The sequence below is a fragment of the Chenopodium quinoa genome, unplaced genomic scaffold (genome assembly GCF_001683475.1).
Source record: "Chenopodium quinoa cultivar QQ74 unplaced genomic scaffold, ASM168347v1, whole genome shotgun sequence".
Classification (NCBI taxonomy): domain Eukaryota; kingdom Viridiplantae; phylum Streptophyta; class Magnoliopsida; order Caryophyllales; family Amaranthaceae; genus Chenopodium; species Chenopodium quinoa.
In genome coordinates, this window is record NW_018743920.1 from 735,737 (window position 1) to 747,390 (window position 11,654).

Sequence of the window (11,654 nt, forward strand, 5' to 3'; positions counted from 1 at the left end):
GGAGGATACGTCTCCTTTTAAACTTGTCACACTGCCAATGTTATATGTTGTATTAGCTGATTTGATTGCATACGAGTACTTTATAATAGTGTTTGACAGATAGTTGTTATTAGTTTGGTCTAGTGGAAAGAAGTGAGGTTCAATCCCCACTACTAATTTCTCCCACTCACTCTTCAAAATTGTCTAACCCGTTAACCAAGACCGAACTAATTTGTCAGGCGTTTCGGTTCGGAATGATCCCTTAATCTTATGGATTCTTATCTTGAATTCTCGAGGGAAAAAATTCAACCTAGCTTGGTTTTCAGGAATTTCTTGAATCAAAATTGAGTAATTTAATTGAAAAAAAAGTCCATAAAATTTCAAGATCTAGTACCAATTTAAGGTAGCCCCACATAGTGAGACACAGCCTAAATAACCCTATATAATACTGCTTCCACCCCAACTGACCCTGCGCCCCAAGCTCATTCCTCCTTTCGCCTTCTCCACATCTTAACCATCTCCCTCTCTCTCCATAAGCGTGCTTTTCGAGAGATAGGGTGCATGTTTGTCTTTTTCTTTCATGAATATTGTATCATACAACACATTTCTGATTCATTAACCGTTAATTTTATTCATCTGGGGCTAAGATTTTGCACTACTTTGACCTGATTTTCTGATTGATTTATTTGAATCTGTGCTTTTTCTCATCTGGGTATCAATCAGATTTTGGTCTTGTTGTTATTTGTTAGGATTTTGGTGCAAAAAGATTATATATTTTCTGGGTTTGTTGTTGTTTTTCAATGGGCGCTTTGGATGAGGGTCATTTTGATCTGGAACTTGAAAATACTTTGAACTTGGGTGTTGAAGAAGATGAACCAGAAATTCAGGCTGCTGTTAGAGTTTTGCTGCAAGGTTTGGGTGAAGATATCAACAGGGAAGGGATTAAAAAGACCCCGCTTCGTGTTGCGAAAGCGCTTCGACACGCTACAACAGGTGATTGTCAATTACTACTTTAAATTAAACCGTTCCAATATAGTTGTCCCTGCCCAAAAAAAAAATATAGTTGTCACATACTCTTAATAATTAAGAATATGATATGATTTTATGGAAAAGTAGACTTACATAAGTATGGTAACGGTGACATTTCTATTTGGAATACTGGTTTGTTAGAAAATCATTTAATGTTAGAAAGCGTGACAACTTTTTCTGATCATCCTAATAAAAAAATTATTTTGGATGTGACTATTATGGTTGCAACATCTTTTTTTGTAGGGGCTCTATGGGAGTATGTAATTGGGAGCTGTTACATGTATGTTTAACCTCTGAATTTAGTGAGGAAAAAGAAGCTCATATATAGTATAGTTCTTGTTTTATTAGATTTGATTCATATTATTCTCAAAGAATAAGTGGAGTAAAGAATGTTGATAGATGATAGATATAGTATAGCCAAAAGAGGGAAGGAGGAAAGTGTGAAGTTAGGAAATTATTTTGCTATGTTTTTCTGTTTCTCTTCTTGCAACCTTATTTTTTTACATAACCTTGTAAATAGAGCATCGGATAATGTTCTTTCAATTCTTAATAATGGTATCATTATTTTTGTTTACAATGATTGTCTTATTTGTTGAAATGGAGAAGAGAATTAGACCCTTAAATAAGAATGAATTTCTATGTGAATTTGTAATTAGAATCCTATGTGGATCAATACCCTTGGCAATGCTAGTTCACCTCAAAGTATCTCTTTTTAACCATTAATTTTCACTAGCACTTGAGGGGTTATGATAATTTATAGAGAACATACAAGTTTGGTAATGTGATTGCATTACCATGGATTTTAAGATAAAAAACTGAAGTTACACTATGCATTCTTATTGCCGTCTACCAAACAAGCCATAAGAGAGCTCTATTAGGTCAATGGGATCATGAGAATAAGATATATTTTTAAGTCAGCCCTTTAAGAAGAAAATAAGGCGTGTGAAGAACCCACAATTAGTAATTTATGGCCTTTCCTAGATTTATGCTTGTAGCTCTAGTAGCTATTGTATCAACTTATGCTTGTAGCTCTAGTAGCTATTGTATCAATTTTGGTGATAGATAATCCTGGGACTGAGGTGGCATGCATGTGAAGAACCCTGTGCTTTTCCTCTAGATTACAATGATTTTGAGTGGAAGGTGGAACAAATGATGAAAAACCCTACACTATAATGCTTCTCCTTTAGCCATTATTGGGAACTACAGATCTTTTAAAGATACGTTTTTGAGTGGATGGAGGAATGTATGATTTTCATTTATTCAGTTATTTGCATATCGAGTTTGTCGTGAACTGTTTGTTGTCTTACTTTTTATGTCTAAAGAGTAACTGCCAAGATTCATTATTTGTTGCTTGAGAAGTTGATAATTGAAAGCTATGTGGTAGCGATATGATTGTTATCAACCTGTCAATATCATGCTGTAATTGATAACTTGAAAGGGCATATATGAATATTTGAAATAGACTCTTTGGATGTTAAGATATCTAGTTTTAGATTCCTAGTCCTATATACTCAATTTTGCAGTCCACTGTGTTAGAAATTTAGCTTGATGACACATAGATTGTTTTAGACATGTATTAATGAGCCTAGTCCATTTAATAGTCTATGTCGCTCACAGTTGATAGTTGATGCTTATTGATGAATTATTATAAGATGTGCTGATATAGTTCTTACTTTTCCAGGATACAAACGGAGCACAAAAGACATTATAGAAGGTGCTATTTTTCCAGAAGCAGGTCTAGACAATAATAGAATTGGCCATGCTGGAGGAGCAGGGGGTCTTGTTATTGTTCGCGATCTTGACCTCTTTTCATATTGTGAGTCGTGCTTGCTACCATTCCAGGTGAAATGTCATGTGGGTTACGTTCCATCTGGGCAGAGAGTTGTCGGGCTTAGCAAGCTTTCTCGGGTTGCTGATGTTTTTGCTAAGCGCCTCCAGGATCCCCAACGGCTAGCTGATGACATGTGTTCAGCGTTGCAAGATTCCTTAAAGTCAGCTGGTATTGCTGTGATTCTTCAGTGTCATCACATACATTTTCCTGCTTTAGAGTCTATGTTTCTGGACTCATCAACTGAAGGGTGGATAAAAGTGCTGGTATCCTCAGGATCTGGAGTTTTTGAAGATGAAGATGCTAATATTTGGGGTGAGTTATTTAGTCTTTTGAAATTTCAAAGCTCAATCGCTGATAAAATTCAAAAGAGAAACTCGAGCAATCATTGGTGCCCGTCTCAAGCTTCCGCATTGAATAAAATTTCATCCAGTGTTGGTAAGGCACACCCTCCTAGTATGGTTAGTGCAGTCACTTCCATTATCAGATCCTTGGGTGAAGATCCATTAAGGAAAGAGCTTGCTTGCACTCCCGCTCATTTCTTGAACTGGCTGATGAATTTTCAGAACTGTAATATGGATATGAAGCTGAACTCATTTGTTTGTAATAAAGCGGGACCTCAGAAATCAAATGGTACTCCAATTTTAAGCAGGCAGATCCATTCTGAGCTGAATTTGCCCTTTTGGTCACAATGTGAACATCATTTACTTCCGTTTCATGGAGTAGTGCATATAGGTTACTCTTCTGCTGAAGGGGTACATCCCATTGGGAAGTCCCTTCTTCAGTCAATTGTGCACTTTTATGGATTCAAGCTGCAGGTGCAGGAGAGGTTCACTAGACAAGTTGCTGAGACAGTTGCACCTCTTCTTGGCGGGGACGTGATAGTTGTTGCAGAGGCTAGCCATATGTGCATGATTTCTCGGGGTATTGAGAAGTTTGGAAGCAGCACGGCCACAGTTGCTGTTCTAGGTCATTTTTCAACTGATGCAAAGGCCAGGGCGTTGTTTTTAGAAACCCTTCCCAGCATGAACAATTATTAAGGATGATATTTTCAATCAAAGACTCACTTGGCCAATTTTTCTCGAGCTTCATTTGGCCTCATATCTGGCAAGACAAGCCAGACTTCATCGCTGTAAGTTTTACAGGCTGCAATAAGAAGAGATTTATGAGAATGGAAATATACAACAGGGTGATCTAGAAAGTTCAGTTTTTTTTCTCTCATTTGTCCTACTGCATCAATGTGCCCTTCAGAAGAGGTTTTCCTATTTCATTATGCCTCTATAGAGAGCAGTTGGAATTTTGAGTTCCATATAGTAGTTCTTACACAGAGGTACAGATCATGATCTCAATTCACATTTGAACTCAGAAAGAAACTGGTGATTCAAATTTTGTACTGATCAAAACTATACTGCTTGAGATATTTCTCTTGTGTATATCATCCTTGTACCCTTAAAATGATGATCTTTTTGTTGTCACAAGAATTGTTCTTTTCAATTGTGCAAGGAAAAATTCTAGCTCAGATTAATGGCTATCTTTTCCAATTTTCAGTATTGCAGCAGATTCTATCAAACTATCGATAATTACTTGTGCATTTCACCAAGTCCATAACTATTAAAAGAAAAGGGAAAAAAAGAAAAGAAAAGATAAGACTTATGCTCAATGGGTCAGAGTCAGGTCAGGGCAGGGCTTTTAAATGGGGGCCGCCCCATAGCACAGGCCTATGTTCAAACCATCAATAATAGCTCCTCTTCCTCCTCTTATGGCGGTGGGTGCTGGGTGGCGATTCCTCTTTCCCTGATTATTAAAACATCAGATATGAATACAGGTGTTGCCGAATTGATTGAATGGGAGGTGAGAGAATTCCTTAGTCGGGGAATTCATGCTATGAATTTGACGGATCATCAATCGGAATTTACAAACCCCAATATTAGAAACGATGATGCCGATTTAGGTAAGTTTATTCTTGTGCATAGTCCACGTTTCTCATATGTTTTCCTAATGCATGCTAATGCTGTATACTGGTTTTATGTCAAATTCATGTTATTGTATACAGCATGCTTAAATCTTTGATATCCAGTTGTATTTTGGGTTTTTTCAGTTATTCCGGAAATTTCTGGTGAATATGGTTTCTAGATTTCACTTGATGAATTTACATTTATACTGCCTTTTCTTTCAGGTGTAAAACTAATTTTAAGTATGAAACTTTCTCACCATTGAAAGAAATTTGAAAGCTGCTTGTTGTGAGATTAAAAGAAGATTACAAGACTGAAACTATTAGCCATGTTCAATCAGGAAACTGGTTAGTTACTTATTTAATTATTGTTACTGTTGAATACTGATGATTTGTGATTTGGAGTTACTCTTGTTATTGAGCAATTGAGATTTTCATTTACTCGTTCTTAGTTTGATTAATAGTCAAGGGAAGTTGAGCCATAATTTTGGGTCGCTAATTGTCTGCTAAGTATAGACGGTAAAGTTTCCTTAATGGAAAACTTCTAAAGAAACTTCTAAAGTGGGGGAATACTTATGCAAGCCTATAAAAAGAATATCAAATTATGAAAATGTGGCATCTAAAATGTTTTCCTTAGCAAGGAAATGGCTGTAGTAGTGTTGTGTTCCCTCTGAAACCCGATCTCTTTGGCTTAAAGATAGTGAGAACTTAGCAACTCAATTTGACCTGACACAAACCTTCTACTAGAACATGGAAATTGATCTAAGCTGCATCCCCCCGCCCCCCCCCCCCCCCTTTTTTTTTTTTCCTCTGTCCTTGTATTATATGCAATTAGGTGATAGGGTTTGTCTTCCTAGACCCACTACAGGAGGATCTCTTCCTTCCATAGGACGGTGTGCTTGGCCACCGCAAGCACCCCCCGGCTCAGGGGGGACCAGAAAAGGCCCTTCGTTTTCCCCCCTTCGTCGGCCCTTGCCGCCTTCCTTAACAAGCCCTCGAGCCTCCTTTTCGCTGCGTTCCTCATAGAAGCCGCCGGGTTGACCCCGAAGGCCGAATTCTATGGTAGTCCATGCCGTAAACGATGAGTGTTCGCCCTTGGTCTACACGGATCAGGGGCCCAGCTAACGCGTGAAACACTCCGCCTGGGACTTCTTTCTTTCATAGCCAGATAGATGGCACATTCCCAACTCTGATTAAGAAGGAATTTCTTCCCCCTAAGCTGACACGCCGGAGTTGGCTGCTGGCACAACAGGTGGTGCCTTACCGCACCGCAGGCGGACGCGCGGTAGCGTTCGTGGTGGTGCTTCAAGATTCCAATGTACTGCGTCCAAGATCAGAACGAGCTTGCCGGCGGACCACTGCCGTCCCATTCTTGAGTGAGCTGGAGCGCAGCCATCTTATCCACTGAACTAGCTAGAAGCTATCGCTTTGGGTCGAAGCACTGTCTAGCTTTCCAACTGGTAGACGCTTTCTTTTCCCCCGGATCAATGAAGAAGAAAGAACTAAGTAGATTCTTCCTAAGAACCGGAAGCGAAGCGCTATGCCGGGGCGGGGGGACGAGAAAAGAAAGGACTACCTTTCTTGGACTGTGAGCGACGACACCAGATCAGAGCGAGAGACGAGAAATGCGATTAAACTGCTTAACCTTACCAATATAGGCAATGTAATTGGCTTACTTCGCCCCAAAGATGAGACTAGGAGAGTTGCATGCTCCTTTCTCTGGTTTTAAGAGTTAGTGGGTTAAAGAGCCTTTTTCCGCCTTTCGTCTTTCCAGTCAAGCTGTGGTTCCTGCTCTTGCCTCTCATGAATCTCCTCGACCATTCCGGAATGAGTGAGCTATGAAGCTTTTTCTCGACTCGAGACCAATACCCCTTACAACTCGCACCAATAGCGGCACTGAGCGGCCGGAGATTGATTGAAAAGCCAGCCCGCCTCTTTAGGATTGTGTCCCCAGAAGCAAGGAGTACGCCCGCGTGTTTCAACGAGAACACCGAAAAAACCTAATTCAGCTCTACGTAAGATAGCCAAAGTACGGTTGAGCAACCGCAAGTGAGGTAAGAAAGTTCATGGTCAATCATATAGCATTGATATTCTCTATCCCCTTTCTCTAATAATAAGGGTTCTTCTGACCTTTCCATAGAAGAGAATTCGTTTCAGTGAGTTTGATGGAGACTAAGGTAGAGATCGAAGGATATGAACTTAGGACTTTTATCTCAGCTTTAATGAAACTTGGTCCTTGGACGTATTTGTTCAAGGTTCTGCAGTGGCTTGTTTCGACCTTTAACAGAGAAGGTGAAATTCCGATAGAAAAGCAGAAAACATGTAGAAGATGTTGAGGGCTTAGGATTTGTTTCTGGGCAAGTTCTAGATAAAAACTTGTTATAACTGTTTTTTAAATTCGTCACTGAGGCTAATATTTTGTTGTGGTTTTAGGTTTAATAAGATTTTTGCAAATTCAGTGTGCTACTACAATACTCCGTATTATCTTAACTCTAGTAGATGACGGATATATTTAATAGGAGATGAGGTTTTCTGCCAATAATATAGCAGCCAACTTAGGAGATGAGGTTTTATGCTAATAATATAGCAGTCAACTGCTTGCCTTCATCTTCTATGGTTCTACTGCGCGTGATGCTGTTGTTCCTGTTGCGAGTTTCTGCTTTTCTTATATCTCACTGAAACCTTCAAAAGTCCATATCAGATTATCAGAAGCCACCCTTCTGATTTTTAAAGTGAAGAAATATTAAAGATCATTTTTGCGAAAAACTTAAAATCATGCAATTCATATAAGTTTTAAAGTTAAAAATTGAACATCTTCTGATAGATTTCCTAAACAAATTGTATGGCTTCGTGTACCACCACCAACAAGCACATAGACCCAAAAACAAACACCCACTACCCCCTTACAAAGCCCACCATAGTAGCACTTTTTCATGCTTATTATTGGGAAATAGGTGAATTTCCAGCTTCGCAGCTAAATCTAAAATGTTAATTACAAAATACGAGTCTAAGCCGCATCAATCTTTACGAGAGACGTCACTTTATAAAAGCAAATAAGGTTCCATCCTAAAATTATGTGAGAATAGAAGTAGCCCCTAACGTTATAAATTGATTGACCTTTTATTTATTTTTTTTAAATAATGTGAGATACTCCCTTTGTTTTTTTAAATGCATCAATTGCATTTACACGGAGTGTTTGAAGAGTTTATTTGCTTTAATATTATTATATTATGCAAGTGGGCAAGTTGATGATTAGTTTATTTTAATAAAAGTACAATAAGGACAATGAAAGAGATAATATGTGAGAGAGAGTAATTTTTTTAAATCATTTAAGTGAGGATCATGAAAGATAGAGAAATAATAAAATATTTTGAGTGGGGGTTTTGAAAAAAGAGAGAAATAATTAAATATACTACTTCATATAAGGTTAGCTAATATAAATTTTTTTTTTTAAAAATATCCATCAATGACAAATCAATAATTATAATATTAAAACAGACACCGGGAATGACACGTGTCACTTCCTGGTGTTGTTTTTTCCCTCCAAAAAAAAACTCCCCTCTCCCTATTTAGCATAAGTCTTTTATTTTTGGAACATTTGAATAATATAACTATAATAATATATTATTCCTAATCTTATATACTACTTCTGTTCCTGAAAGTTCGACTCACTTACTATTCATGTGGTCAAAATAAAATAACTTTGACCATATCATATGATTTATACAATCAAAATATATGAACAAGTTTGATCTTACTAGATCCTCCAAATGATAATTTTTTCAAATATCAACTTTTTAAAAATTTTACTTATACATAGCCGAAGTTATTAATGGTCAAAGATGTTCATTGGAGACCGTGCAAATGCAAAGCGAGTCGAACTTTCAGGAACGGGGGGAGTATTATCTTTATAATACTACCTTCATTAAATATTAGTTACAACTTTGGGGTATTATTTATGAGATACTTTGGGGTATAAAATATTCCAAAGTTGCAACTAATATTGAACGGATGTAGTAATTGTATTCCATTTTATTTCGTATTCTATTTACTTAAAATAGTTACACAAGATTTTGATACCTTTTAATTAAGGGAGAATAAGCTATAATTTAGAAGGTTAAAATTTGATGGAGAAACGAAGGCCAAAACTACAATATTAACATTAAATAGTTGTACAATAGTGGAGTTTAATGAAAAAAAAAATAAATAAATTCTATTCATGGTGTTGATTTGAAATCTTATGAAATAATAACAATTGAGTGAGTTTTCTTTAAAATATCTCTGTAATAATTTTAACAATTTATATTTTTTCCCTTGAAAAAATCTATTAACTATTACTAAAACAGTTCAAGCTTTACATTGATCATTTTGGACATATGTCAAGCTATCATTAAAAGATTTCCCGGCAATAAAATATATGATGTCAGCTTTAAGTGTTTTTAAAAAATATTATTCTACTTAGTTTATTTTTTGGAAGTACATTGTATAGTTTTTTTTTTTTTTTTTTTTTTTTTTGACTAAATTAATTCATTTATAAAAAATCATACGACATCTACATTGTATAGTTTTATAGGGAATCACATGCATCATTAATATAATATAATGCACACTATTTTAAAATATTTTCAACACAACTAATCAAAATTTTTTATTTTTTTTTCTCAATTGTAGTTTTAATAATTTTTGCCTTATTATTTCATCTTTCTTGTATGCATTGCATTTATTTGTTCCACATGAGCTACCTCATTTTTATATTATATCACAAATTAATTATGGAAAAAAGGTTATTACTACCGTGCATCGCACGGGCACTAATCTAGTGATGCATTAAAAAAAAAAAAGTGTTCAAGCCTTTTATGTTAGACTGTTAGAGTATCCTTTTCAAATAACACATAATACATCCGTTAAGTATTAGTTGCAACTTTGGGGTATTATTTGTGAGATATAAAATATTCTAAAGTTGCAACTATTATATAATGGAGGTGGTATAAAAAATAAGATAAGAGTCAACCCTATCAAGAAAGCGGTGATAAGATGGAAGATATGTTATACTCACTCCATATTTTTTTTTAGTGAAACGTTCTTTTGACACGTATGCCAATGCAAAACTTTGAATAATAACTAGGATGGCTAACGCGCGCGATGTGCGCATCATAGCTAGCCATATCCAGAGTCATTGCAGTTGTTTGGCAACATTTTTTTTGACGGGAAATATGTAAACAAATATTTTTAGAGATATAAATGTCCGCAATTAACATAAATGAAGGCAAATAAGTAAATAAACATTTTAGAGGGTGTAATTATTCAAACACTATTCATAAAAATTAAATCATTAAATCACACAAGTAAAAGCTTAGGCAATTAATATTATCATATTAATAGGTGCATATAAGTAAGCAAGCATTTTAAGGATATAATTGGCTTCACACTTTTCGTAAGTATTTTCTCATGCTTTTTAAAAGCTAGGGATATTTTTTTTTTTTTTGAAACAAAAAAGCTAGGGATATCTTTAATCATCAATAAGTAAATATTTTGACAATTAAATATTAATAAACTATTCATTGAGATAATTTCAACAAGTATCCATAAGACTATATTTTTTTTCTTATGCATAATTAAATCACTAACATTAATCAAAATGTATTATGTAAATAGTGCAAAAGGTTAAAACATTTCACTAACAAATATACGGAGGGAGTATGTGGGATGCTTTTGAAGGTAGATTCAAATTTTTAAAGGAAACTACTTATGTATGACATTTCGTCATAGATAAAGACTGCGAACTAGTCTTGTAAAAAAATAGTTGTGTCCAAGAATTGAACTAGCCAAGATTCGAACCAATAACATTTTTTTTTACAACAGTCAGAAAAAGGATTAGCCTTTATAGTAACTGTAATAACAACAACTCATACAATGGAAATAAGGAAAAACATATCTAATCTTTTTTAAAGCATTCCGGTGCTCCACCCTCTCCGCAACCTTCCCATTGATGATCTGGACCAACATGAAGTTAGAGATTGTGATCTGAATATGGAGGCGACTCCTCCCCCTAGCTTCATTGAGCCCACTGTAGATGCCTTCCAACATTATTGATGATCTTAAATATTAAAAAAAAAAACCTAAAATTTAAAAGTTGTTTGTATTTTGTTATCTGAAATAATGCTTTTAAATCCTATTATTGGATTGATAAGTTTAGAAGAATTATGTAAAGACTATGAAAACTTAAAAAATTACATCATCGGATATCATATCACTATCACGGATTTGGACAGCTTAGGAAACCAACGATTTCAAACAAAATTGGAATTTAAATATCTTATCTTCTTAATAAGCCAAAACGGCAGTTGAACATAATTAGCCATACTTTTTAATTAACTTCAATAATTAAGCGCGCGATACTCGCGCCAATTGAAAACTCGTTACAGACAAAACTTAATTATTAGCCTAACTACTTTTGTAATAAATCCTAATTATGTCCTCTAATTGTTATCCGAATATCCGGTTCTTTTTCTGTGTGGTTCGGGTTACTTATTTAGAGGTTACTCCGCCGGTCAAAGGTTACTTATTCTGTGGTTACTCAGTCAGTTAGCACGTTTTCACCAGGGTTACTTATTCAGGGGTTACTCCAGTTGGTCAAGGATTACTTATTCTAGGGTTACTCAGTTGGTCAAGGGTTACTTATTCTGGGGTTACTCTGTTGGTCAGCACAACCCCTGAATAAGTAACTCATGAATAAGTAACACCTAACCGAGTAACCCCAGAATAAGTAACCTAAAATAAGTAACCCGTGAATAAGTAAATCTGGCCACACCGTCACATTCACTGTAAAAATTTGAGATTGTTATTGCTTACGTACAATAGTTATTT

The 11,654-nt window shown here is 35.6% G+C and overlaps 1 protein-coding gene across 1 annotated transcript; it reads left to right on the forward strand.

The window, feature by feature from the left end:
* Window positions 1–348: 348 nt before the first annotated feature.
* On the forward strand, window positions 349–4,483 carry LOC110687789 (GTP cyclohydrolase 1-like). The gene is made up of 2 exons (XM_021864424.1): window positions 349–972; window positions 2,690–4,483. The coding sequence occupies exons 1-2, from the start codon at window positions 780–782 to the stop codon at window positions 3,874–3,876; spliced, it is 1,380 nt and encodes a 459-aa protein (XP_021720116.1). The 5' UTR covers window positions 349–779; the 3' UTR covers window positions 3,877–4,483.
* Window positions 4,484–11,654: the final 7,171 nt, after the last annotated feature.

What these genes read in the sequence shown, in the direction of transcription:
- LOC110687789 (XM_021864424.1), top strand. Translation starts at nt 780, where the DNA reads ATGGGCGCTTTGGATGAGGGTCATTTTGATCTGGAACTTGAAAATACT. An exon ending in GCTTCGACACGCTACAACAG is followed by an intron (nt 973 to 2,689) that starts GTGATTGTCAAT and finishes TTACTTTTCCAG; the next exon opens with GATACAAACGGAGCACAAAA.